Consider the following 26930-nt stretch of genomic DNA (forward strand, 5'->3'; position numbering starts at 1 on the left):
AAACCGACCAACAAAAGTCCTAAAATTTTACTCAGAAGATTTTTTATGAAGTAGTTAATTTTAATTCCAGTATAGTTAACATACAGTATTATATTAGTTTCAATATACGATGTAGTGATTCAACAATTCTTTTCAAAAGATTTTTCTATCTAGAGCTCAAGTAATATATATTCATGTCTGTGCACATATGTGTAGAATTTTTAGCGAAGATATAATCCATGTTAAGTTTACCAAAGGCACATAAAATGTATCTGTTTCTACATAAACAATTCTGCTGCCAAACCAAGTAGCCATACTCTGCTTTGGCTGAGATTTTCTAAATTACTTCCAAAGGTTAGATGAATAGAGGGCCCTGAGATAAGAAAGTAGCAAAGGCATTAACAGCTTGATAAAGCAATGGCAATTAAATCTTGTTTTGCTGTGTACTCATATAATAAACAGCAGAACATTGAAACAATTGTCTAAATAACTCATATATTATATATAATATATAAAGTATATTCACCTAAAATAAACAGATAATTGAGGGAAATGTGTCATTTTGGTTTAAGTTATCTGAATCAGTGCATTAATTCTCTTCCTGAATCTAAGCAGACATACCGAGGCTGTGGAAATATTTAGGCTAGTGAGGAGTATCTCTGGACTACTCAGTGATTATTGGTAGCTCTCTCCATAATTGCCATGGTCTGACAGTTCCACCTTGTAACCAAAGTCGAATCCAATCCACAGGCTTCCTGCAAAAGACCCACCCGGGAATGTTTGGGGATTTCTGTGTAACCTGGAGATAGCCACTAAATTCTGAAGCTCTTTCAGACCGCTCAGACTCAGACGAAGCTGAAAATAATTTCCAATTATTGTAAGGAGTTTAAGAACTAAGATACTAATAAAAGAGCTCTTCTACTGGATTAAGGTATCAGACCAAGAGGAAAGCATCAAAACCTGGCTGGATGATGTAAAAGGATGTTGCGTAAGAATCTGAAGTCATTGTTCACTGACGAATTACAAAAGGTAATGGGAACAGGAAAATGCACCCCTAATAAATGTTTCTTGCTGATCTGCAGGAGAGGAGTCCTGTAGAATATAGTATATGTTATAAGGACTAGGCATTTTATTTTTTTTAAAGATCCAACTCAACTTTTTTTTTTTCAACTTTTTTTTTGAAGTGGAGAAGTGTGTGTTTATTTAGTGAGAGGCTTAATTTGTTTTTATCTTGTAGCTGAATAATTACTCTAGAGAGTGGAATTGGCATGGATTGTGAGGGAGCCTGAGTAACCTCAAAATGAGGATAATAATAGCACCTGCTGCAGAGGGTGGTGGTGATGAGTGAGTTCCTAACCCCCTGCAAGGCTCCCTGCGCGGAGCTGGGCGTGTGCAGAATACGCGGTACAGCCTCACTGCAAGTACCCTGGTTGTCAAAATTATTATTAGATGTTTATGCATTTTTTTTTAAGATTTGTTTATTTATTTGAGCGAGAGAGAGCAGGAGGAGGGGGAGAGGGAGAGGGAGAGAAACTCAGGCAAACTTCCCACTGAACATGGAACCCAATGCAGGGCTCGATCCCACGACCTTGAGATCACAACCTGAGCCTAAATCTAGAGCCAGTTGCTTAGCTGACTACACCACCCAGGTGCCCCACATTAGATGTTTAAAATGTGTCCAAAATTTCCTATCTAAAGACAAAGAATTCGACTCTAACTGATCTAGGGTTTTTCAGACTTTAAAATTTAAAGGTGGAAAAGTTCCAGATTGAAATTAAGAAGCATGTTTAGAAACACTGTTTCCTGGGCATTTCTTCCTTTGGGAAGGCATATGGGTGAGGAGCTCTGATCTCAGGGTGGCCCCCTCTCCCTTCCAGCCTGTCTTTTCATGCCTACAACCCTGGACCTCCACCAGTGCAACCCAGGTGAGAACTTTCACTGTGCGGGCTCCTTCACCTCTCATTCAACTCCAAATATCTATAGATCAAGGATTAGTGTGGCTGAGGAACTGTGGGCAGCGCATTTAATCTAAGAATCAGACATTTCACAGATGGGTGGGTGCCCACATTTCAGACTAAGGGAACACAGCAGCGGACACACCCTTCAATCTAAAGTTCCCAGAATCTTTCACCCTGTCATTTCTTCTATGTTCTGAGCATGTGTCCCCCTTCTCTCTGCTCTTCCCCATTTGTCGTATTGGTAAACAAAGGCTCGATTGGAATATTTCTGTCTGCAATAACTACACCAAAAAAAGAGAGATGCAAATGAAATCATGCTTTGCGTGGAGCTGTTCATTTCCCAGCACATTCCCCGCCTAGGTGTACCACCAGGCAGCCACAGAAAAAAAGGATCATCTGCCCTTAAAAAGGAAAAGGCATTACTTGAGCTTTGGCCTGGCTTCTCCGGCTCCCTGAAAGCGAACTGTGGGAATGCTATATATGTTTCTGCATAAAATGGAAGCCTGCCACTTCAGCCAGAGTGCTTGCTTCAGAGAGCATTGTTTTCTGGAGTCTGGCCAACCTTCGAGAATTTACCCAGATGGCCCAGAGAACACTGAACCACTTCCATTTATGGACATTGTCCTTTATCAATTAAGAACAAAGGAGAGTTGGGTGTTTTGTGTTTTTTGGGATTTTTTTTACCTCTTGATTGCTGTATTTTACATTTAAAATTTGTCTGCACATGCTGACATCATTAGAACTATCTGGGGAGATTCGGGGCAGGGAATCAAGTCCCACAGTCCAGTCTGTTGCCAGCATGTGAACAGGCCGTGCTTCAGTTTTTATCATAAGTGAGTTTGAAAGTGGGTGACATGCCAGACATTCCTCCTGAAAGTGAGCTAAGGTAATGATGGAACGCAAGGCAAAAATCAACATGTCACTTGCAATTCTATTTGGGAGGTTGGGGGTGGAGAGATGACAGTTCCGTGGAGGGATTTACATAGCACCGTAAAAAGAAAAGTCCCCTGGGTGTTGACTGAGCTGCAAATAAAACAATGGCCCCGGGGACTTCCATGGCCTCAGCCTTCCCGGCCACGCCCCCAGGAAATGCCCCAGCACCTTCCCAGCTTTGCAACCGGAGAACTGTGTGGAATGAACATCATCCCCACTGATACCAGGGCTTCTAGATGGACATGGCCACTTGGGGAAGTGGGGGGCGAGACGAGGACAATGCACATGCTCACTTCCTAGAACATGTCCAGCCGGGGGTTGAAATTTGTGCCTTCCAAGCAAACATTTCAGAACGGCATCTCTTACCTTTCATAAATTGCCCCAACAGAGAGGTTTCCAGCAAGAGGGGTCCCCCTGCCACTCCTGGGTAGTGTTTCTGCCTGGCACTCTTTAGAGCTTCTGAGAACCAGTGGGGTGCTAGGGCTGGACTCTGCCTTGACTTTGCCACAACCCGTGCAGACAGTGGTGTGTTTCTAGTCCTAGGTCTGCGTTTGCACATTTGAACTGAATAGCATCACACTTATCATATCGAGTTTTTGAGATTTTCTCTTATTTTTTATACCAGTTTTATTGAGGTATAATTTATACATAATCAAATTTGCCTATTTTAAGTGTACAATTCGATTGCTTTTTTAAAATTTGATTGCTCTTGACCATTATTGTATTTCAAAATATTTCTTTCATCCCCCCAAATGAGCCTCAGGCCCCATTGTGCTCGGTCCCCTAACCCTGCCAGCCACTGGTATGTTCTTTCCTTGTAGTTTCACCTTTTCTAGAATTCGTATAAATGGAATTATTTAGAATTTGGTCTTTTGTTGTCTGGCTGTGTTCACCTATCGCAGGGCCTTGAGATTCATCCATGTTCTGTATGTGTCAGTGGTTCATTCTTTTTTTATTGGGGAGTAGTACCTAATGATTTTTGTCTGAATTTGGAAAAGAAAGATTTATTTGGGTCACATGGAAAAGCAAATAGACTTTCACTAGCTTTTCGAAGAGCATGTGTTCACTGAAGTTAATTGTAAGAATTCTTTAAATCCATCTTACCGTTCCATTTTCCCTGAAATATAAGATCTTCCTACCCCTTAATTAAAATGAAGTTCTAAATGCAAAAATCTTAAAACATTAGGCAGGAAGATCCGAAGTGAAGGAAATTTCAAGATATGTAGCAAAAATACAAATTAATTAACAATTTCCAAGTAAATGTTGGCAGTCTGGATAGGAACCTGGATTAGACCAAGAGTTTCACAGAAGTCTGAAATTACTATTGAATTGTCAGTTAGTAGAAGGATTGAAGCAAAACCCCCATCTTTCTCATATGGTGTTTGTTAGTAATTATAATAAGGGAAAACTGATGGTGCTTAGTGATAATAATAGCAACAACAACAACTATTATTATTATAGCTAACTTGTATAGTGAATATTATAGGTCTGGTACTTCCCTGAGCACTAGATAGGTCATTAATGCATTTAATTTTCCCAGCATCCCTACCAGGTAACTGTTCTATCATTACCCCCATTTTACAGTTGAAGAAACTGAGGCTTAGAGAAAACTAAACAAACTTCCTTGAAGAGAGGTCAAGCCAGGATCTGGTCCAGGGAACTCAAGAACCTTCAAGAACCTTGACTTTTGACCAGTAGAACACTACAGAAAAATCCTCAAATTGGCAAAGGGGATTGATGTTGTCCCTGAGCAAGGTAAGAGATTGAGCCAGAGCAGGCATCTCCAGCCTGAGCCAGACAGGTTGTTGAGATGTGTGGAGAGGCCCAGAAGAAGGCAATGAGAAGGGGAAGGAAAGGAGAGACACTGACGTGTAGCGTTCACATCAAAGAGGCTGCCGGTTGGCCTGCTGCCCAGGGCCCAGCTGCCTATTTTCTACCCCAGGTCCAGATGACCTCTGGGGGGCCTTTCAAAGCTAACACGTTAGGAATATCAGAAATACTTGTTCAGAGTCATTGTGACTTGGCTGTATTGATGCGGGCCAATTGTCCACAGTCTGGTTGCGTTGTTGTGAATGTGGATGAATAACCACTGGCTGCATATCGAATTCATTCAGTATTGTGAATTTGTCCTTTTTATGGGGCTTTTTCATCTGACCCATAAAGTCTGGAACAAGATTGCCTAGTTTTGAATCTTGGCTTTGCCACTTACTAAGAAGTACAACTTTGAGCATGTTACTTGACCATTCCACCATGCCTCTGTTTTCTCATCTGTAAAATGGGAAATTAAGAGTACACCTATCCCGTAATATCGTTTCAAAGGTTAATGTGTTGTTATGTATAAAGGATTTACAACAGCGGTTACAAATAGTAGGTACTATATGTGTGATGACTTTTATTCCTATCACTATCCAAAAATGATGGTAGGTGAAAAAATATATATTTGTATATATAAAATAAGCTATAATAATCTGCACTAAAATGAAATTTACACCCAAGACTTTATTTTGCAGGGCTCTGTTCCTTGTTCTTGCAGGATTGTGGAGGATTGCACAACACTGATGGGTACAAATGCAGGCTCAGGAACCCAGGGACATGATTTTAGCCTCTACAATTACAGCCTCTACAACTCTACTAGTTACCAGGTGGGAAAATTATAGATACCTGGTCTCCAGGAACTGAAACTGTAGCAGTAATTGGACACCATGTGTTTTGAGAGAGAAGAATCTTTATGTTATTTGTTTGAATCCTGAACAGAGTAGAAGAGAAGAGTAGAAGCTTGGGATGAGAAAAATGGGAGTTTCCTTTCTATTCCTTGTTTTTTGGTTGCTGGAGATTTTAGAGTAGACGGTAGCCAGTTTGCAGTAAACTGTCCCCCTGTGGTTCTTTGGTGCTGTATTTAGATCCTGATTATTCCCAAACACCTAGTTCATGGTCCATGTTTTGTACAAAATCCTCCCTAGCTATCCCAGCCAGCCCATACTGCTCTCAATTACGTGCATAAACTGAAATTCTTACACCTTTTGACACATAATCATGTATATTATGTTGTATTGTTTGTTGCCTTATGTTCTATAGAACTCTCTAGAGAACATTCATTCATTGACTCAGTGAACAGCAATTTATTGAAAGCCTTTGCAGGCCTTGATGATGAAAAGTAGGAGAGGGTTTGTTTTGGACAGATTGTGCATATATACTGAGTACATATAAACCTCTGGTGATTTTTATTTAGTTAATTAATTTTTAAAAGATTTTATTTACTTATTTTAGAGAAAGAGAGGGAGAGAGAGAGCATAAGCAGGGGCAGGAGCAGAGGGAGAGGGTCAGGCAGACTCCATGTTGAGAGTGGAGCCCAAAGCTAGCTCCATCCCACCACCCCACAGGAGGTCATGACCTGAGCTGAAATCAAGAGTTGGGAGCTTAACCCACTGAGCCACCCAGACGCCCTCCTCTCTGGTAATTCTTAAGTCTCTAGTAGGAACCAAAGCCTTCTGTTTGACAGAGGCTTCTACATTATTGCCACCAGCCTCCTTAGGGATAAAGACGATGTAGGATACAGCAAAATTTGCAGTTTCCTGGTTATCACTCCCTTCACTTAGCACAATGGACTTGGATGACACTCACTGTTAGTCTTGTCAAACATTTTCTGTGGGCCCACAGAGAACTGTGTGGGAAAAACGTTCTAAGATGTAAAAGGAATATGAAATCTGAGTCCTCCTCTTTATTCTATTGAGCTGAACATTTACTGAGCCCTGACGGTGAGCCAGCGACTGCACTCGACGGAGGGAATAGAGAGTGACACCTAGCCTTCGTAGGGAGGCCAGCCAGTCAACAGGTGAGTTCGTGAGTTGCTAGCCAGGTGATCAGGAAGTTAGGGGGTCCCAGGAGAGGAGCCCTCGGTCCAGCCTGGTGACGGGGAGGGAAGGAAAGAAGTGTTAGCAGAGCGGGGGTGGGGGAGGGGTGGGGGAGGGCTGCCGTACTTCCCAGAGTGGTGAAGGGCAGGCCAGAGGGTGGAAGGCACCCTGTTAACGACTCTCCAACGGGCCTGTTTTCCTTGCGGTCCTTTAGACCAGAGCTGATCAGGGTCCGAGTGGTTTCTGAGTTTGCGCACTTGAGACTGGGGCTCCCAGTTTGGGGAAGGGGCAGGCTGCCGGCTGGCTACCTCTGTGAATCGGGCCGCGGACCACCCCGGGAGAGAAAGAGGGCTGTGGGGAACGTGGCACATTCCTCCAGCAGGATCCCGGGGCCGCAGCCTCCGCACCACACCCTTGGCCCGGGCCAGGTGTGCAACCTTCTTGCCGCGAGAGGGGGGCGCCCGGCGGCTGGGGTGAGCGCTTTTGCGGCGCGGTGTGTGCCGTGTGTGTTTGTCTGCCTCCAGAGGGCTGGGTCCTCCTTATTCACAGGTGAGTCACACCCTGAAACACAGGCTCTCTTCCTGTCCGGACTGAGTCAGGTAGAAGAGTCGATAAAACCACCTGATCAAGGAGAGGGAAGGCAGAGCGGAGCGCAGAGTGAAAGCTACCAGCGGCGAGAAGCGCGCAGCGACCCCTCGGCGGCGGACGGACCCGCGGCCCCGGCCATGCCTGCGCCCTGGCTGAGCTGCGGCCTCTGCCTGGCGCTCCTCCTGCCTGCAGCCCCGGCCACCTCCAGGAGGGAAGGTGAGTCGGCTTCCCCCGGAGGAAACGTTGCAGCCCTGGGCTGGTAACTGGCCTTGCTCTGCAGCCTCTGCTGGCTGAGCGCACCTCCGAGGATTCCCACTGTGTCGAGAACTTCTTTAGAGCGCCCTCCTTCTCCCGCATCCGGGGCTTCTCCGGAGATGGGGTTTAACAGAAGACCAATATTATATACAGCTGTCCGTGTTTCAAAGGTGAAGCCAGTAGGTTGTGCCAAACCAGGATTTTTCTTCCTTTAAAAATGTTCCATCTTGATTGCGTTTTGGGTCAGTGGGCCCCTGTTTGATCAGGAATATCATCAGCAATATGTTGGCATATAAATTCTTTTCCCATAATGTGTTTTCGTGGACGGGATTTGGGTGGGAATGTTTTCTGTGACTGTGAACACCACAAAGATGGAAAAGGAGCTCCTCTAATAATCCTTCTGGAATTCTCGGTTCGTCTTTGGGATGGAAACTGAGCCTTGGTGATGCCTCACTTTTGCATAATGTTACTTCTTAAGGGTATTCTCACATAATATTCATTCAATAGGCATTTTTGGGGCACCTCTGTCATAGATCATTTGATCTGAGCTCAGGGATCCAGAGGCTGTCCTGTCCTGAGAAGTTCAACTCACTCATGTAAACAAAACTTGCTGAGAACCTAGCAACCGTTTGCTATAGGCATGTGTCAGCTATGACAACAGGTATCGGGTGTTTTCCTTGTCACTTAGTTTTAGCGATAATATCTGCTTGTCTCATTACCCTGATTTTTCATATTTATATTGCTTCCTGCACCTGATGGCATTTCAATACTCATTTCAATAGGTCCAAGAGTCATTTTCACACATGTGAATGCATGAACATGAGATAATGTTCACGTAGGGACAGAATTATCTTAAACTTTCCCTAAATGGCTGGCCTGAATTATGTTTGAATGGCATGGATACTTTAGCATGTGTTTGAATGCATTGATACAGTCCTTTTTTTCCCCTGGAATTAATTTCCAACCTATCATCCCTGACTACCATGTTAAGTCATTTATGAAAATAATCATGTAGGTTAGGTTCCCTTAGAGTTAACCTAGTGAGAAACATCCTAAAAGTAAGAAGAGTCTCCGAATATTAGAATTCAAAGGGACTGCTTCTGGATCAACTACTATACCCCATGGCTTAGAATATGAAAACACAGAAATGGGTTTGCAGAAAGCCACACACCAGCTATTGGCAGATATACATCTTGCACTTGATCCGGGAGTTCTTAGGCTGGAGCTTTTGGGACCACATTGTAAAAGTAATAAAGGAGCTAGTACATATGTTTTACGTAATGGGTAATTATTGAAGCAATTTGCCCATTGGCTATAGTTGAGTATAGGTGTGTTGTGTTAGCATTGGATAACAGAAATAAATATGTAGGATGTGATCAATTGTTTAATAAAATCAGACTCGGGAGGACAGAGCTTGACTTGTACTTCTCCAGGATAGACAAGCTCTGAGTATTCCATCTAGACCAGTAAGTCAGAAGCTGTGTTCAGTCTCCTTTCTAGACTTTCCCCTTCCTTGGAGATGGGCTGCTTAAGATATTAGGCTCCCTCCTCAAAGGGCTTCATAGAGCACCCATGCTCTTCTGTTCACGGGATGCTGGGATGCAGTGTAAGCTCAACTAAAGTATGGGACTTGCCACTTCCCAAAGTGACCTGCCTCTGGGCATCCTGTGGGCTGCACCTATGAGAGCCTAAAGCAATGACATTGCTTCCCAGTTGTTCTCTTGAAGGTGAAATTGCGGTGTTAGATATCATTAGTGAGACTTGCAGGGCTGGTCTCAGCTAAAACACAGGCTTTAGAGTCAGCCTGACCTGGCTTCAAATTTTGGCTGACCCACTTACTAATTTCTTATTAGTAATCATTCAGGCTTCTCAGCTTCTTGGAATCTTCTTCTTTGCCTGTTACATGGGAACAGTAGTACTATGCCACCTTGCAGAGTTGTTGAGAGGATGAGGAATTATTGTGAAGTGCCTTAAAATCCTGGAACCACATTTCTTTAAAAAGTCTGAAGCCAACAGTGCAGGTATAAATAGTGAACTTGGATCTGAAAAGATCACTAAGCAAGATAAGGACTTCCCTTCAGGAGCTCACCATTGGTGTGAGAGAATATGGCACATAACTCCATTGGTCGGGATCACAGTTCACGTAGATCACACGACTGGAGAAGGGGCAAGAAGTAGATAGGGATGAGACTAGAAATAGAGCCAAGAACCTGGTTGTGAGGAGCCTTATATGCCAGGCTGTGCAGTTAGGATAGTGCCCCAGAGGTCAACAAGAGTTGCGGATGGTTTATAACCAGGGGGTGGGCACGGTCAGATTCGTGTCTTAGAAAAGTCCCTCACTGAAGTCCTTAGAGGATGGAGTTGAGCTAGGAGGGGGCAACAAGTGGCCATTGTAATAATCCAAAGGAGAGATGATGATGGCTTTCATTGTGGTGGTGGAAACAGCAAAATGGAAACAGATTACAGGACATTTATTTAGAAGGTAAAGTTGAAAGAATTTGGTGATCCAATGCACATGTGTTAGGGATACAAGTAAGGGGAAAGCACGAGAAGTAAAGAAGAGGCCAAGACGGGTCTGAGGCTCCAGTGAGTGCGATGGTGAGACAGTGATGCCATGAAAGGAAATGAGAACGCTAAGGGAAGGGTCGGTTTTGGGAGCGAGGCTGGGTGGTGGAGGAAGAGAAAGGGGTGAGTTCCTGTGGGGGTCTGTTGAAGCAGAGACACAAGGGGAGATGCCCAACAGTCCTGGTGAAGAGCTGGAGCTATGATTTTGAAGTTTAGAACAGTCTGAAATATAAAATGAGGAGCCCAAATGTGGAAAACAAAGCCCTGAGAAAACAATACATGAGATTACTGGGGCATCGAGGTTAGAGGAATCTCGACAGGAGCACATTATCGAGGAGGAGTGCTTTGCTAGCCCAAGGGAGAGCTGTAACTAGGTAGGTATAATAAATGGTGTTTAGATATAAAAATGTGACGACACAAAGAATGAGGACTAAAATGATACGGCTGGATCCAGCCATCAGCTAAGTTTTGAAGCAATCGTTCTAGAATGATGAGCTCAGAATCCAAGATGATGATAGAACACTAATCTGGATTTCTCCCATGGCCTGATATGGGAAAAGAGGTGCTGTGGATAGTGGAAGGGACCCCTGGAAAGGTTGAGACTCTCTGATGGATTCTGCTACTTTAAACTGTGGAAATGGTACAGCATGATGCAAACAGGTGCAGGCCTGGGTTCAAATCCTAGCTCTGTCATTTCCCATTTGTTGGGGTTTAGACAAGCTACTTCCCCTGTTATGTAAGTTCCTGATCTCTGAAATGAGGAAAATAAATTGTGTGATCATTACCTGTAAAGCACTTTGCACAGTGCCTAGGAAGCTCTCGCTCTGTGTTCAGTATTACTATAACTAACTGCCTCGCCAGGGCTGAATGTCAATATATTGCCTTCTGAGTTTTAAGTGGTAAAATTTTTGAAGAGGTTCCTTGCATTAGCCCAAGAAAGGTGATGAGGAGCCCTCCTGCTCAGGCTGAAATGAATCCCCGGTCTTACCCAATGAAACAAATGGAATTCCTGACAAAGGACCCAAAGCAGGTTGGAATTCCAAAGTCAGTTTTCATAGCATTTCTTATCCTTGCATTTTGTCAACCACCAGATCGCATCACATACAGATTCGTCAAGTCTGTTGCTCTCTAGAACATACCCAGATATAAGAGGATCCTCACAGAACCTGGTCTCCCACTTCTCAATAGGAGAATTTCTCCCATCCCCCACCAAAAAAAGGGTTTGGCCAACCAGATTATGAAAACATTTAGCAGTGTACATGCAGTGGTCACATGTTTTTTTATGCTTAATTTAGCATATTAATTCACAAACCCACTTAAAGTCACATAATTTATAAAATAATAACTTACAAGTATTAATTTGTAAATCCACATTTCATGAACTAATTACATTCAAACTCCACCTTTAGCATCGAATGCAACTTAAATACAGTTTCTCCTTCACTTCGGACATGGGTGGCTTGAGATACAGCTCGATTTGAGTCTGCTTTTGATGCTGTCACTGGAAAGTGCACCATTTTCAAATTGTCCCAAAGATTAAACATTATCCTTCAACGCACATTGTAATCTTCACAGCATAAACATCTTGAAAGGTTTATTTATGACAACTTTTGGCACTCACCATTGTGAGATAATGAACAAGTATGAGAATGAGAATTGTGTTCAACACAATTTCTTCTTTCTTACTGATAAATATCCAAAACATTGATTGACGTCATGTCAAATTAATGTGTGTTCCCCAAATAATATTTTAACAATAAAAGCAATTGAGAAAGTGCCCCATACCAGGGGAGATTTTGGAAAAGACTTCCCCCCACCCCGCCCCGGAAAAATAAAAACCTCCACCTTATTATATTCAAGTATGTGCAATAAAAAGGAGTATAGAACTGGGTTGGAGTATATGCTGGAAATTCCTATGAAGGCTTAAATTCTGGTGTCCTGAGCTGGGGGCAGACATTGGCTTAGCTCGACTGGTCCAGGGAGCTGAGGAAGAATATTGGTTTGTGACCCGTGCTGATAGGAAAGTCAGGAGCATGGAATGCAGCTGTTGAGGCAATTTTGGGAATATTTTTCCCATTTAAGTCCTTAGTGGTTCAACTATATATAGACTTTTTTTTTCCTAAAGAAATTTCCAATGACAAGTCTTGAATCATCTGTTACAGACCAGTATAGAAATAGGAGTGCCATAGATTATAGAAGACTCTAATTTAGTCACAAATTAGGCCTAGCGGATTACTGAATCATTACTGGGCTGTGTACTAATATAATAACCCCCAGGTACATGATGCAATATTTGAATCATATCCAAGGCCCAAAGCGAAGTCTCTTCTGTTTCTGTGGGTGACTGTGTGTCTAAATATGTGCCTCCCCAACAAACATGTGCTTCCTTATGTCACAATTATGAAAGAAGAAGAGCATGGTGCTTCCTCCAACACTGATCAATGGAAGGGCTCAATCAAGTCTTTCCCTTCTGCTGTATCAGAGGAGAGATGGAGATCACCTGGCTAAAGGTATACGCATCCTGGCCTTCTTCAGGCTGGTCGACCATTCACAGAATTCCAACCTGCTTCTTTTCCAGATTTTATTTGTATTCATTGTTGTCAATATTCACATTCTAAAAAATATTAAATTGCAGCCCAGCCATTTCCCACACTAATTTAAACACTGGAAAAGTTACTCAAATCTTTAGCTGCATGTAGGTGGGACATTTCTTACAAAAAGGCACATTTCGAAAACAAAAAACCAAAAAAAAAAAAAAGCACATTTCGGGTGGGGGGATGGGTTAGCCTGGTGATGGGTATTAAAGAAGGCATGTTCTGCGTGGAGCACGGGGTGTTATGCACAAACAATGAATCATGGAACACAACATCAAAAACTAATGATGTAATGTATGGTGATTAACATAACAATAAAAAAATTTTTAAAAAGGCACATTGCCCCACTTTTTTCTCATCCTACAGCATCATGGTCCTAAATGAGAGTGGTCCTTAGAGGTTCTTGACACCAGCCTCTCATTTTGTAGATGAGGAACATGATACCCGGGCCCCAGGTAAAGGAACGGAGAATTTGCATTGTGATCTCTTCGTTATCACAGAGCTGGGCTCTAACATGTGTAATCCTCCTTTGTAGATGGGCAAATTGAGGCACAGAACAGTGATTGCCCTGACCAGAGCCACGCACTGCGTAATGGGACCAGATTTCAGTTGCTAGTTTAATGTTCTTTAACAAGACAGCTTCTTGGCTTATTTCTAATTCTTCTTAAAATTTTTTCGTATAAATTAATTTCTAGACTTGGTGGAATCTTGATCTATTATGATAAGAACATCCCAGTGTCTCTAGTAGGGACTTCTGTGTCCTGTCTATTCAGATGTCTCTGTTTGTGTATGTGACTCACTGTAGTGGCCTTTCCTTCAAAAATGTCAGGGGACCACAGGTTAAAACCAAACACAAACTCTAGTTTGTGGGGGCATTGACAAGAGAACAGTTTTTAAATGACTAAGTTTTCTCTCTCTCTCTTTTTCTTTTTTGTTCAACTTTGTTGTCAGATTTTCATGCAGCTTGGAATTGACCAGGTGGCTCAGTTAAAAAATAATAAAAGGACAGTTGAGGGAGAGTGATAAGCCTTTTTGTTTTACTAGTCGTTGTTCTCCAATAACTGTTGACATTTTGACTCTATATATGCATATTTGTGTCCAGAGGCTATTTTTCTCTCCTTGTTGGAGACCATTGGTCTCTCCATGAGTTTTAGAGTCTTTCAGGATCAGGACAGTTCCATGGCCAGAACATTGACCATGTAAGTTTTACACTTACTTACTACTACTATTTCAAATTATCACCCATTTTGCTTTTGGTAAAAGGGGATTCCGAATGTTGAAAGATCAATTCTCATCGCAGACAGACTGGTCTACTTTGCAATGGCACTGGGTCCAACAGTAACCCAAAGCTTCTGCTCTTGCCTCATGGGAGGGGGCGGTTCATGGTAGGAGGGGACGTTCATGTGCTGAGGTCCACGGGCAAAGAGGTGAGGCCATGGCTGACCTGGCGTGGGAGGAGATGGTAGAGGAGCAGTGCATTTGTCCAGCTGAGATGCAAGACACATGGCACCCACTCCCTAGTGGAGGCTTCGTGGCCCAATCTCTTCTTGGAATATTTGTTACTTCTTCTTATGAATATATAAATAATGGTTGGGCCCCTAAAAGACCATTTGATTCATTCTTCTGACTTTAAGCAGTACGGTTTTAATCTACAATTTTCAAATGGATTTTCTTTCAGAAAAGAATCTCTAAGGAAGATGCTATAAAGGTACTCCATACATATTGTCCCAACATTGTAATTGTACGTGAATTACCATTGTTCTTTTGTCAAACTGAGAACTATAATGGGGCACAGTAAGCATGCACATACCTACATGGGTATATCTTTGTGAAGGGCTGTAGGAACAGCAGAAAATCTATGGCTAATCTCCTTGTACAGAAATACATTGTTCCTAAAAGCAGTCTAAGGTTTAAAGAGGAAGTATTTATTTGGTAACTTTTTTTAAAAGAGCCAACAAAATATAAATTTAAATGATTGAAAAACCACATTTAATATGTACTCCGAAAAGCAGTTCAATACAAATCAGAATTTCCTTTTTAGCTTTTCTTTACCCAGACTCCTTATACACATTTTTCCCCCTTTGGTCCTCATTGCTTCATGTCACCTCTAGCTGTCCTGAACACTCTAATTTTCTTTATTTCAGCTCCTCTTAAAAGGTCTCAGGATACCTTTTGTTGAGTCATATAGAAAATGCTCGGTGAATACCATACTCTTTGAAGTTAGTTAAATATGCTTTCTATATTGAAACGTTTCTTTATAGATGATTTCATAGAAATACAGAAATCGCTATTTGTGTGGTCAGAAGGATGTGGGGGTGTTGAATATTTGCATGTGGAAGCCTTAGCATGTACACTCACTGATGAGTCTCCATCCTGTAGCTGACACCAGCTGTCTTGGCGTAGAGCCCTTACAGGTGCCAGGTGTAAGAAAAGGAGAAACTCTTCTGTATCTTGTGTGCTAATCTTCTCTTCACTTTCACCTTTGAACTCACTCAGACTGAGCCATCAGCCTCCTCCTTTACCCTCCACTCCTTTGCTGGTTAGAGGACAACTGGTGTCCCCAACCTCCCTGTTGGCTGGGACTTTCTTTCCCTCTCCCTGCTGTCTGCCTGGGCCCTGGTGGGGCATTCGGGGAAGGCATCTCCAGATGTGGTCTCCTGGTGTAGGCCTTATCATCAGGCCAAGTGTCTGCAGTCCACATGGGCCGTTTCCAAATCTAGGTTGTAACATAATGTGCTATGAACTCTTAGTGAAACTAGGTGACTCCTATTAAGCTGTAATCATTCAAAATGAAAATGTGGGGAATTTCATTGACCCTTGATGACTTTAGACTATTAAGAGTGTGGGGCGCCTGGGTGGCTCAGTCTGTTAAGCGTCTGCCTTTGGCTCAGGTCATGATCCTGGGGTCCTGGGATCGAGTCCCGCATCGGGTTCCCTGCTCTGCGGGGAGTCTGCTTCTCCGTCTCCCTCTGCCCCTCACCCCCAGCTCGTGCTCTCTCTCTCAAATAAATAAATCTTAAAAAAAAAAAAAGGCAGGGCGCCTGGGTGGCTCAGTTGGTTAAGTGACTGCCTTCGGCTCAGGTCATGATCCTGGAGTCCCAGGATCGAGTCCCGCATCAGGCTCCCTGCTCAGTGGGGAGTCTGCTTCTCCCTCTGACTCTCCCCGCTCTCATGTGCTCTCTCTCTCTCTCTCTCTCACTCTCTCTCAAATAAATAAATAAAATCTTTAAAAATAAAAAAAAGAATATGCCACCATTTATTTAAAAAAAAAAAGGCAGCTGTGAAAAATGTGAGAGAAAAACTGAATTCAGTTTAAAAACTCTTTAGTGAGGGAAGTGCCATTTCAGTTTTAAATTTTAATTAGAACACATATTGTGACATGCCTTAAAAAGATGAAGCTGGAAGCAGACATTCACACATTAAACCATAATATTTCAAGATTAGTTTAAATAAAGAAATCTTCAGACTCTCACCCAACCTGAGAGACATATTAAATCTTGGAAAGAAAAATCTCATGAAGGAGGTTTTAAAACTAGAAAATACTTATGAGCATTTTCATCATCACATGTAAGTATAATAAAATAAAAATACTCACCTTGTCATCTTGAGTATCTCTGGTTTAGAGACTTCGATTTTGGCAACTAGGATGATAGCTACCAATGCCTTTGGTATCTGCCTAACTGATGGATGTCAGGTGTATCTTGCTTTAGGGTTTGTAAGTAATGTGCAATTTGCATATTTGTAAAAATAACAAAAAATACATTCGATTGCTACTTAAAGGACACTTTCAATAATTGCTTTTGTTCTGAAGATAAACATTTGCCAGGTTTTGGGTTTTTTTTTTAATGTGAGTATACTATTCTCAACATTAATTTTATTCATCACTTTCAGTCTAATGCTTTACATTTGGACTTCCTGCTGAACCTCATTACAACTGACTTGACTTCACAGAGGTGACGGTTGCTATCTTTGAGCATAAAAGTGTTGTCAGTTTACGGGAGGCCAGTTCTTTGACTCAGAGGAAGGGAATAATATTCAATAGGACAAATGAAGGTTGAATTTTTAGTGTAACTGCTTTGAAAAAACCAAAGGGAGGATGGTGGTTGCCACGTTAGCCCACATCGCCTCTCCCCACCATGATGCTTTTCCTTTACAAATCAAGAATTTTAAGAAGCAGAGGAAGTAAAGATATAAAATGAGGTATAAATGAAATGAATGGGAGTGAGGTGAAGATGTCCCAGTGGGAAGTGTTTATGAAATTAGGCTGGAAAAGTAGGTAGGATTAAACCATGTAAGTCTTTGTAGCAATGTTAAGGAATTCTGCTCTTCATCCTAAAAGTAAAGGAAAGGTACTGGAGAGCTGTAAGCAGAGACGTATTGGTGGAATTTGTATTTTGGAAAGGTGTTCTGACTGCTGGATAGAGGCAAGAGAAGTTGTAGGGAATTCAGTTAGGAAGTCTTTTAGGCAAGGGGTGATAAGGGTTTGCGCTAGAAGGGCTATTTTGGACATAGATGGGCTTGAGCTATGTAGTGGGTTATATCAGTAGAATTTGGTGTTGCAGGGCACCTGGGTGACTCAGTTTTTAAGCGTCTGCCTTCAGTTCAGGGTCCTGGGATGGAGTCCCACATCAGGCTCCTTGCTCAGCCAGGAGCCTGCTTCTCCCTTTGCCTGCCACTCCCCCTGCTTGTGCTTGCTTTCTCTCTGTGTCAAATAAATAAATAAAATCTTAAAAAAAAAAAGAATTTGGTATTGCATAGAACATGGACAAGTAAGGATGGAGAACCTATAAGGACAGCTTCCAGCCTTTTGACTTGAAGGGATGACAACTATGAGTTTGGTTTTAAACATGTTCTGTGTAAAGAGCTTGGTGAGGCCACCAGCTGGAAACCTAAAGTAGGTGGCTAGTCTGAAGGTGAGAATGAAGTCTGGGCCAGGAACGACCTTGGCGCCCTGGTCAGCATCTCTCACGGTTATCCAAGCCCTTGGCTGGGGTAAGAGAGTTCCAGGGTGAGGCGTGGTGGAGGTTCAGGACTGAGCCTGGAGCAACCCCAACATTTAGAGTTAGTGTAAGGAGAGGAGCCACAAAGACTTGAGTGGGAGTGGGGGACAAGGTCAGAAACCAAGAGGAAACCTGATAGGACGGCCTTATAGTGTCTCAGGGAAGACAATTTCAGAAGGGAAGGACAGAAAAAGATTTGGTGTCTCCGAAAGGGAACGAGGGGCACAAAATCCTAGCAAGGGCACGCACCTTTCCTCTAAATAAGGAAGAGAATGGAGTGCCATCTCCGCACAAGCTCCGCGGGCGATCCCAGGGGACTTACTTTACAAACGTGCTGCGTGTCACCGAGTCAGCATGCGCGCGTGAGCCCCGAAGGGAGGCGAGGGCGGCAGAGCTGCGGCCAGGGTGGCCGGCACGCAGTGCCAGGTTCAAACATGACGCCCGGATTCCTAGCCCCTGAGGTCGTCCCGCGCGTGGGCCAAGTTCACTGCCTGTCAAGGCTGCCCGACCCCTGCAAGCTGATCTCACGCTCTCGGCCGGCCTCCCCCCAGCCCCTCCCGCCCCCCTCGCTCTGGCCTTGCTGCCTTTTGAGTCGGCGGGCGCGGGCCGGGCGTCAGCTCAGCTCCCGGCTTCCGAACCACCACCGGTGCGCAGGCTGTCTGGACGCGGAACTAGTTCCTCTGGTGTGAGAGCAAACCTCAAAATCTCAGATGCTCCTTCTAACTGAAACTATCACCTTCCTCTCGCAGTTCTTTCTGTTTCCATCGCACCATGCAGTTTTTTTGTTTTGTTTTGTTTTGTTTTGTTTTGTTTTGTTTTGTTTTGTTTTTGGTTGAAACAGTAGCGTTTTAAATTTACGCTGAATACCATATGTGTAGACAATGGAAATTTGGTGTATTGTGTTGAGAAATTTTCATACGGGGTCCCTGGACTCCTGGGAGATTTTCAGGTGCTTTTTGGCTTTTCTTAGAGTCCACCTGCCTGCCTGCCTGCCTTCCCACCCGTCACAGTCCCACGCCTCGGTTAGGTACGGTGGGGGTACAAACGTGGAAAAGGCTATAGAGGAAGTAAGTCCTGTAGGCAAATAGTGAAGGCATGGGACAGAAAGTGATAAATGCCAGGCCAGAGGTGAGGACGAAGTCCTGTGGGCATTCAGAGGAGGGAGAAGCTGTAAAAGGGCCATCAGCACGGGCCCTACACCACCTCATTTATGTTCTTAAAAAGATCACTGGGTTGCTGTGTGGATTTAGGGACGGTGGGAGCAGGTAGCGCTCCTGGCAAAGGATATAGCAAGCCTAGAGGCCTGCAGTGGGAGGAAGGTGGTGCTTTCCAGAATTCATGCAAGAGTCTGTGTGTTGGAGCCCAGAGAGAGAGAGAAAGACAAAGAGGAATGAGAGAAAGTTGGAGAGGTCAGCAGCGCCAAATCTGCAGGGTTTTGAAAGGAGCTTTGAATTTTTAAATTTGTCGTTACTTGTTAGAGCACTAAAAAGCATGATGATCCCATAAATTGTTAGATCACATTGGTGAAAAGCAGAGCATGTTTTTAAGTTTAGAGCAATAGAAAGAAGATCTGCTTATACACAAACGATCATATTAATGCCAAGTTGTTACAATTCCACATAACTGCTTAGAGTGTTTTCTATGGGAAATTTAAAATGAGGTTTTGATGAATGGCCACCACTGATGCTGATTAGTCCAAGGGTTTGCCACAGTACAACCCTAGGAAGGAAGTAGTTTCGGTTTCCTTTCATTCTCCTAAGGATGCAGCTTGGAAACAGCCTTTGCCCCGTGCTTCCTGTCTCGACCTGTTTGTTGGAGCTGTGTGTTGGAGTGAGGGTGGGAGTGTTGTGAAGTGAGCCTGAGGGGTTCTGCACACCTTGCTCCATTGTTTGCAGAGGGCTGCCTGCCTCTCGGATCTGTGTCTGGGGGTGTGTGGGTGGTGGCGGGTGGGTCAGCCTGTGTCGGGCTGCCCGGCGGGCTTCTCTAAGAAGGTCAACTTGATGAACCTCATTCCTTTAGCTGTGGAGAGACCCGTGGCTGACAGAGACCAGGATTTGGGGGGGAGATGGAGTGAGGGCACCGAGACAGGAAAGGACAAAAGCTTGCAGAGATGTCCCTAGCTTGGAAAAGCGCAGTACAAAGGAATAGTCAAATAAGACAGTGGATGGGACCTGGCACCGGTGGTACTGAGTTCACTGAAAGAGAGAGAAAAAAACTGCCCGTCTTGATTCTGAAGGCTTTGGGTCTGTTCAGGGTCCCAGAGTGACTTGTTTCTGTTTTTTTCCGCTGCAGTGATAAGTGAACGCCGGGCCCCAGACCCATGCCTGTCCATGGTGAAATGAGGAAAATGTGGACAATGCAATGGGTGTTTGAGAAAGCCCAATATATTGATTAAATGTATACATATTTAATCTCTTATTTGACAAAATAAAACATTGGCATCTCCCTTTTTTGAAATCATGCTGGTTCATGAAGTCCCGGGATCCAAGTGCAGCCTCCCTGTCAGATGGAAAGTGGTATTTATTAAATGAATAAAATAAATGTACATCTAAGTGACCAAGGACAGAAGGAAGGGGAAAAAGGAGTAAGAATTGGTAAAGCAAAATCTATCAGTGAGGTACTTAGGAGACAAAGGAGATTTGTCAGGAGGGGTAAAGAACATATGTAACAAAATGAGAGAGGAATAGTTTGATACATTTGTTAGGTAAATAATTCATAATTTATAAGAAAAACATCATGTCTAGTAGATAAATGGATAAAGCTCATGAATAGACCAGCATCACAAGTGAAATAAAATAGTAAACCAGGGGTGCCTGGCTGGCTCGGTCAGAGGAGCCTGTGACTCTTGATCTCAGGGTTGTGGGTTCAAGCCCCATGTTGGGTGTAGAGATTACTTAAAAAAAATCTTAAAAAAGATAGTAAACCAGCTGATGGCACTTTCAACCTTTCCTTCCTCCTCACTTACCCCCTCCCCTTGCAATTTCCTATTTCCTTTCACTGCTTTATGTATTTCTCCTTAACAAATCTCACTATCCCAATATTCTCTCTGTATTACTTACCTTGTTTATTTTCTTTCCCCCTGGCTCACATGAAAACTCCATGAGGGCTGGGACAGCGATTGGTTTTGTTTACCGCTATATCCCCAGTACCTGGAACAGCACCTGGCACATACTAGATGCTCCATATGTATTTGTCGAGTGAATGGACCCTTGATAAACGCTTCCCAGGCAACCCAGGAAATGTCCAAGACTCCCGTCTTTATACTGCCATCACTTGTCTTTGTGTCAAGATTCCCTGATGGAAACTAGACAGCCTATTTATGAAATTTGGAAGGATAGCAAGTAGATTATAAGATAAAAATGAAAAGGAAGTTCTAGACATGAAATTGAACAAGGCTAAATATAAAAGAAGGAAAGTATAATAAACATTTTAAGAATTTCTTCCTGTTTGAAAATGTAGCCAAGGCTTATATTTAGGTCTATTAACCTAAATAAAGCATTGTATTACAAGTTACCAAGAAAGGTTGTTTTCTGGACTGAGCTGCTGTGGGGAAAATCATCCTTTCAAGGAATAGAGAAGAGAGAGACTGCCAGATATTAGTATTTGTATTTTTAAGGCAGGTCCAGACATGTGGGGACACATGGAGTCCTTTCAGGGGTCAAAACACATCTAGGGATTTCCTGAAGTTCAAGAGAACATTCATTCATTTGTTCATTAAAAAAATACCAGATAGGGTGCCTGGGTGGCTCAGTCGGTTAAACATCTGCCTTCAGCTCAGGTCATGATCCCGGGGTCCTGGGATCAAGCCTCGCATCGGGCTCCCTGCTCACTGGGGAGCCTGCTTCTCCCTCTCCCTCTGCCCCTCTTCACCCTTTGTGCTTTCTCTCTTTCTCTCTCTCAAATAAATAAATAAAATCTTAAAAAAAAAAACCCAAACAACAGCAACAACAAAAAACATCAGATACCCACTATGACCAAGCCACTGTTCCATTAGACGAGGGCCCCATTTCTCCCTTTTCTAAAGCATGACCATGTTTTCTGCCTGTTAGAAGAGCAGAGTCAAGTGCAAAGATTTGCCCTTGGACACAGCTTTATTGCAAACAGAAATTTAAAAAAAATTTGTTGTGCCCCCATTTAAAAAATCAGTAGATGTCATACACAAAGCCAGATTTCTGTCTTCTTTGGAAACCTACGTGGAAGTGCCGACCACAGTGGGCAGCATCCCCACGTGGCTGTGGTGGGCTGCTTCCCCGAGAGCCCTTCTGGCAGAGTCCCCACTGCCCCCTGCATCCTCGCTCCCGGCGTGGCAGTGCCCTTCTGCAGACAGAGTGCCCGGGCCCGTGGCAAGGCAGAAATCGGTCACAGAATAAAAAGGACCAGGCTCAAGCAGTATGAGGCCCATTTTAGGGAGCCAATTGCAAGAATATTCTGGAATTTGAAATAAAAAGATTCTTTTATCCCCGCAGCAATGAGCGTGAGTAATAATTAGTTTTAGGGAAGTTAGTCTAAATTCAGGAGATGACTTGAGAAAGATCTTGTTTCAAATGCATCAGTGACAAAAGGGGTCATCCCATGCAAAAGGAACAAACTCTCTGCTCTCCTCCTCCTCCAGGTGTGAATGCTCTGAAGAGTCAATATTTTTTTTAAAGATTTTATTTATTTATTTGACACACACACAGAGAGAGAGAGAGCACAAGCAGGGAGAGAGGCAGAGGGAGAAGCAGGCTCCTGCTTAGCAAGGAGCCCGACGCAGGGCTCAATCCCAGGACCCTGGGATCATGACCTGAGCCCGAAGGCAGACGCTTAACCGACTGAGCCACCCAGGCGCCCCTCGTAGAGTCAATATTAAACAAAGTGCAGTTTGGCTAAGTGCTGAACTCGGTGCAGCTTGGAAACCTCAAAGTCCTGCAGGCGAGGCTGGGGACTGTCCTCATGAAGTGCTCACATCATATGGGCCCAGGAGGCCGATACACTCCTGGACACATGGCCTAGGCGTCCCTCACTCCAGTCAGCACAACCATGGGCTTTCATGGAAACTCAGGTGGGCAGAGGAGGGGAATTCAGCCGTGGGCAAGTTCCAGAGTGGAGCTGCTAGCTGCTGACCTCCCTGGCTGGAAGTGTCATGCCCCTCCACAGAAGGCTGCAGATTTAAAGGAAGAACACAGGTGTGGTTTGTTTTGTTTTTTTCCCCCAGAGTGAGCCCAAAAGGAGAAAGGACAGATGGGGAGGGAGGTATTAAAAGCTAGATGATAATCGGGTTGTCTATTTTTAAAAATATTGCTCTGAATAAGTATTTCATGAGCTATCCTTATCAAGTTAACTATTATAAACTATAAACTTGGCAAAGAGTTTGTTCAGGGTGAAGAGAGGCACAATGAAAATGTCGTGATGGTTTGGAGATTGTCCTCAAAAGGCATCCAGAGCGGGAAAGGGCCCTGGCACATGGTGCCATCCAGCTGGGTAACCTCACAAGGGTCGTTGGCTGCCGGATTTAGCTCTTGTACGTGCCTAACGATGTACTCGGTGATTTCACAGCGCATGACAGCTGTGTGGTACATCTGTTCGGGATCCAAAAAGTCAGTTACACAAGCATTCGTTGGGAAAGATTTGGCTTGGCACCAGTTCGGCAAAAAAGACCAGGGAGCCTGAATTGAGTGCAAACTTAGTATGCTGCGAGTTTAATGAAATGTTAAATTGCGTCCCTGGAATTATAGTATCCAGTTGTGTTGCAAGCTGAGCTGTTCAAACCACCCTTGGTGTACTGTTATAAAGTCTGGCCATTTCAAGAAAGACATGGGAAATTAGAGTATGTTCCTTGGAGGACAGTCAGGAAGAATCTAGAAATCATGACACGGGAAGTGGCTGAAAGACCTGGGGGTGATAGGTCTCCAGTGTAACCAGAAGGAGAGAAGGCTAAAGAGGGAAATGCTGTCACTGTCTTCAGACAGTCAAAGGTTCGGCTGCTCCCGTGCTTGTAAAACAATGTCTGATATAGAATAAGTAAATGGAGAAGAGAGTAGGTGTGTGTGTGTCTGTGTGTGTGTCTGTGTGTGTTTTCCAGGGACGAACAAGAACACATAGTAAAAATTACAGGGAGGGAGGCAGATTTAAAATTCCAAAAAAATTATAATTATAATTTATTAAAAAAATAATTTATAATAACCAGTGCTGTCAGTGGAGAGATTTGAGTAGGGACTGAGAAGCCTGTGTGAGGGATTTCTAGAAGGAATGCCTCCATGCCCAGTGGTAACCAGATTCTTGAGACGCAGGGGTAAAATGGGAAGGGGAGGCCTTTGTGGTTGGACAGACCTAGGAGCAAATGATATGGTTGCCATTTAGCCATGTGACTTGAAGCAATATATCCATGCTCTCTGAGCTTTAGTTTCTTTATCCAGTCAATGGGGACAGTAAAGCCCGTGTTGAAGTGTTGTGAGAAGTAACCGAGCTGAGGCATGGGAAGTGCTAGAAATGGAGTGGGCTCTGGGGAGATGCTAGTTCACTTTCCCCAGATTAGAGAGCGAGTTGTAGGAAGCGTGTGTGGTAAGGAAGTCGAGTAGGAAGCTCATGGGTTTACTTCACCATCTTTGTGCCTTCAGAGCCTGACACGGCCCGCACAGGACAGCTGCTCGGAGCGCGTTGTTGTCCCATTTGTCAACTCTTTCTGTCCGTGCGCTACGTGAATTGTGGCCCTAAGCAGGTCCAGTGTGCCTGGTGGAAAGAAAGTGGGTTTTGGCATCAGACACAGGTTCAAACCCCAGCTCTCCACTGGGTCAAGTTACTTAACCTTTCTGAATGGCATTTTTCTCCTCTGAGGCAGTGCCTGTCTCCCTGTCTTGTGTGAGTGAAGTAGCAGATGTGAAGGACTGGATGTTCTTTTCTCAGTGAGATCCTCTCAACAATCCAGGGAGGCAGGGAATGCCTTCCACATTTATAAAAGAAAAGAGGTTCAGAGAGTTGAAGGGATTTGCCCAAGAAAACAGTAGAACAGGTATTTATTGGATCCGATTCTTTTAACCTCAAGGTTTATCATCTTTCTCTTCTCAGCTGTGACTGAAACAATTTTTGAGGGTCTGCCCTGCACCAGGAACGACGCTGAGTATTTCCACATGTTACCTCACTGGCTTTTAGGTCCCCCATGGAGATGTCACTCTAGGAGTGTCTCTGGAACATCAACGGGTGAACTTTCCTGGACACTTGGGAAAATGTATTCTTCATGGGGCTATGATTCTTTTTGACACCTGGCTTTGGGAGGGCCACCCAAGGCACAGTGAGGGGTGGAGAGAGATACCTGTCCAGACACTCATATTAGCTCCTCAGCCTTGACCATCACTGGAGGGACAGATGACACCATCAGCTGTTAGACAGTTGTGCCAGGGCACACACGCTGGTGGTCCTCAGGTCTTCTTTAGCCCATAGGCTTGTTCTAGGGGGTTGCACAGGGTTTTAAAAATGAACTCCTTGCAAATATGTAAATCGGGAATTTTTACATAAAAATACCTCATGTGAGATTGTTGGTGTCTCTTGCGGAATGGGACAGTCGGGCCACTTTGAGCTCATGTTCTGTCTGATAGCATCCCCACCCTGCCCCCGTGGAGCTCCCACTTTCTTTAGGTTGGACAAGGACGCTCACAGTCCGCGTCCCATTTCATCCTTACCTAACTCCAAGTCGTTGGCATGAATGTTTGGTACCCCATGCCTAGTTTCTATTAATAACAATAGTACTGTCTCTGAGCTTTTTACTAGTGATGTCTCCCCCCACCCCCCCAGTGTGTGACTGCAACGGGAAGTCCAGGCAGTGCGTCTTTGATCCCGAGCTTCACAGACAGACGGGGAGCGGATTCCGCTGTCTCAACTGCAATGACCACACAGACGGCCCTCACTGTGAGCGGTGCCAGCACGGGTTCTACCGACAGAGGGAGAGGGACCGCTGCTTGCCCTGCAGCTGTCACACCAAAGGTATGTGTGGGACGATGTGCTGCGCCAAGAGGGTAGTACGCTAAGTGGAATAAGTCAGACCAAGAAAGACAAATCCCGTATCATTTCACTCGTAAGTGAACGACAACAGCAACAAAACCCCACAAATGAATAAACATACAAAGAGCAGAATCAGGGGCACCTGGCTGACTCAGTCAGAAGAGCATGTGGCTTTTTTTTTTTTTTTTAGGATTTTTTTTATTTATTCGACAGAGAGAGAGACAACAAGAACAGGAACACAAGCAGGGGGAGTGGGAGAGGGAGAAGCAGGCTTCCTGCTGAGCAGGGAGCCCGATGCGGGGCTCGATCCCAGGACCCTGGGATCATGACTTGAGCCGAAGGCAGGCGCTTAACGACTGACCCACCCAGGCGCCTCGAGCATGTGGCTCTTGATCGTGGGGTCATGAGTTCAAGCCCCATGTTGGGTGTGGAGATTACTTAAATAAACAAATAAGCCTTTTAAAAAATGCAGAAGCAGACCTATAAATACAGAGAACAAACTGACCCTCTCTGGAAGGGAGGGGAATGGGGGGGGTGGGCGACATGGGCGAAGAGGAGTGAGAGATACAGGCTTCCAGTGATGGAGCGAGGGAATCACGGGCATGAAAGGTACAGCATGGGAATGTAGTCGTGATATTGTGATAGCGTCCTAGGGTGCAAGATAGCAGCTACACCTGGGGGGCGCACAGCATTAACCTATAGAGATGTCGAATCATTGTGTTATACGCCTGCAACCAATGTAAGATTGTGTGTCAGCTATACTAAAAAAAAAAAGTAGTTGGGAAAAGGGCAAGGAGGGGGGGAGGGGGGAAGGGAGAAGCGAGAAGCCAGCAGGCCAAGAGAGTGGTGTTCAACATCTAGAACAACTGGGAATCTACTAGGCACTGGTGGTGGTAGTGTCTTACCAATTTCAAGCTGAAAGGGAACCTGTTTTTCTTAAGTCTGGGTTGTAGGAACCAGCTGGAGTCTTTAGGACACGTTGGCTTGAATTCTAGTCGCAAGAGGCACATGATTAAGTTTCCCGGCAGATGACAGTTTGACCTAGGGACAAAGGAAGCTTCTACGCTTCTGGTGATAGTTCCCCGTATCCACAACTATGCCTTTGACCAACCTCTCAAAAAATAAGGGATAGAAAGATCTGTTTCTGGGGCTATGGTAGGTGCTAGCAATAGAAAGTGGTACTGGTCCAAGAGACAGCCCAATTAAGAGGCAGATTAAAGTCTTTCACAAACA

At 44.2% G+C, this 26930-nt stretch overlaps 1 protein-coding gene across 2 annotated transcripts in view; it reads left to right on the forward strand.

The window, feature by feature from the left end:
- The first annotated feature begins 7446 nt into the window (after positions 1–7446).
- The window catches only part of LAMC2 (laminin subunit gamma 2), a 53685-nt gene continuing 34201 nt past the window's right edge, over positions 7447–26930 (forward strand). For both annotated transcript variants that reach the window (XM_028121559.2, XM_088016767.1), the window contains exons 1-2: positions 7447–7525; positions 25491–25679. In XM_028121559.2, coding sequence (XP_027977360.1) covers positions 7447–7525; positions 25491–25679 — 268 coding nt within the window. The remainder of the gene's footprint in view (positions 7526–25490; positions 25680–26930) is intronic.

The sequence above is a fragment of the Eumetopias jubatus genome, unplaced genomic scaffold (genome assembly GCF_037043125.1).
Source record: "Eumetopias jubatus isolate StellerSeaLion01/CBP00866 unplaced genomic scaffold, mEumJub1_p1.0 scaffold_12, whole genome shotgun sequence".
Classification (NCBI taxonomy): Eukaryota; Metazoa; Chordata; class Mammalia; order Carnivora; family Otariidae; genus Eumetopias; species Eumetopias jubatus.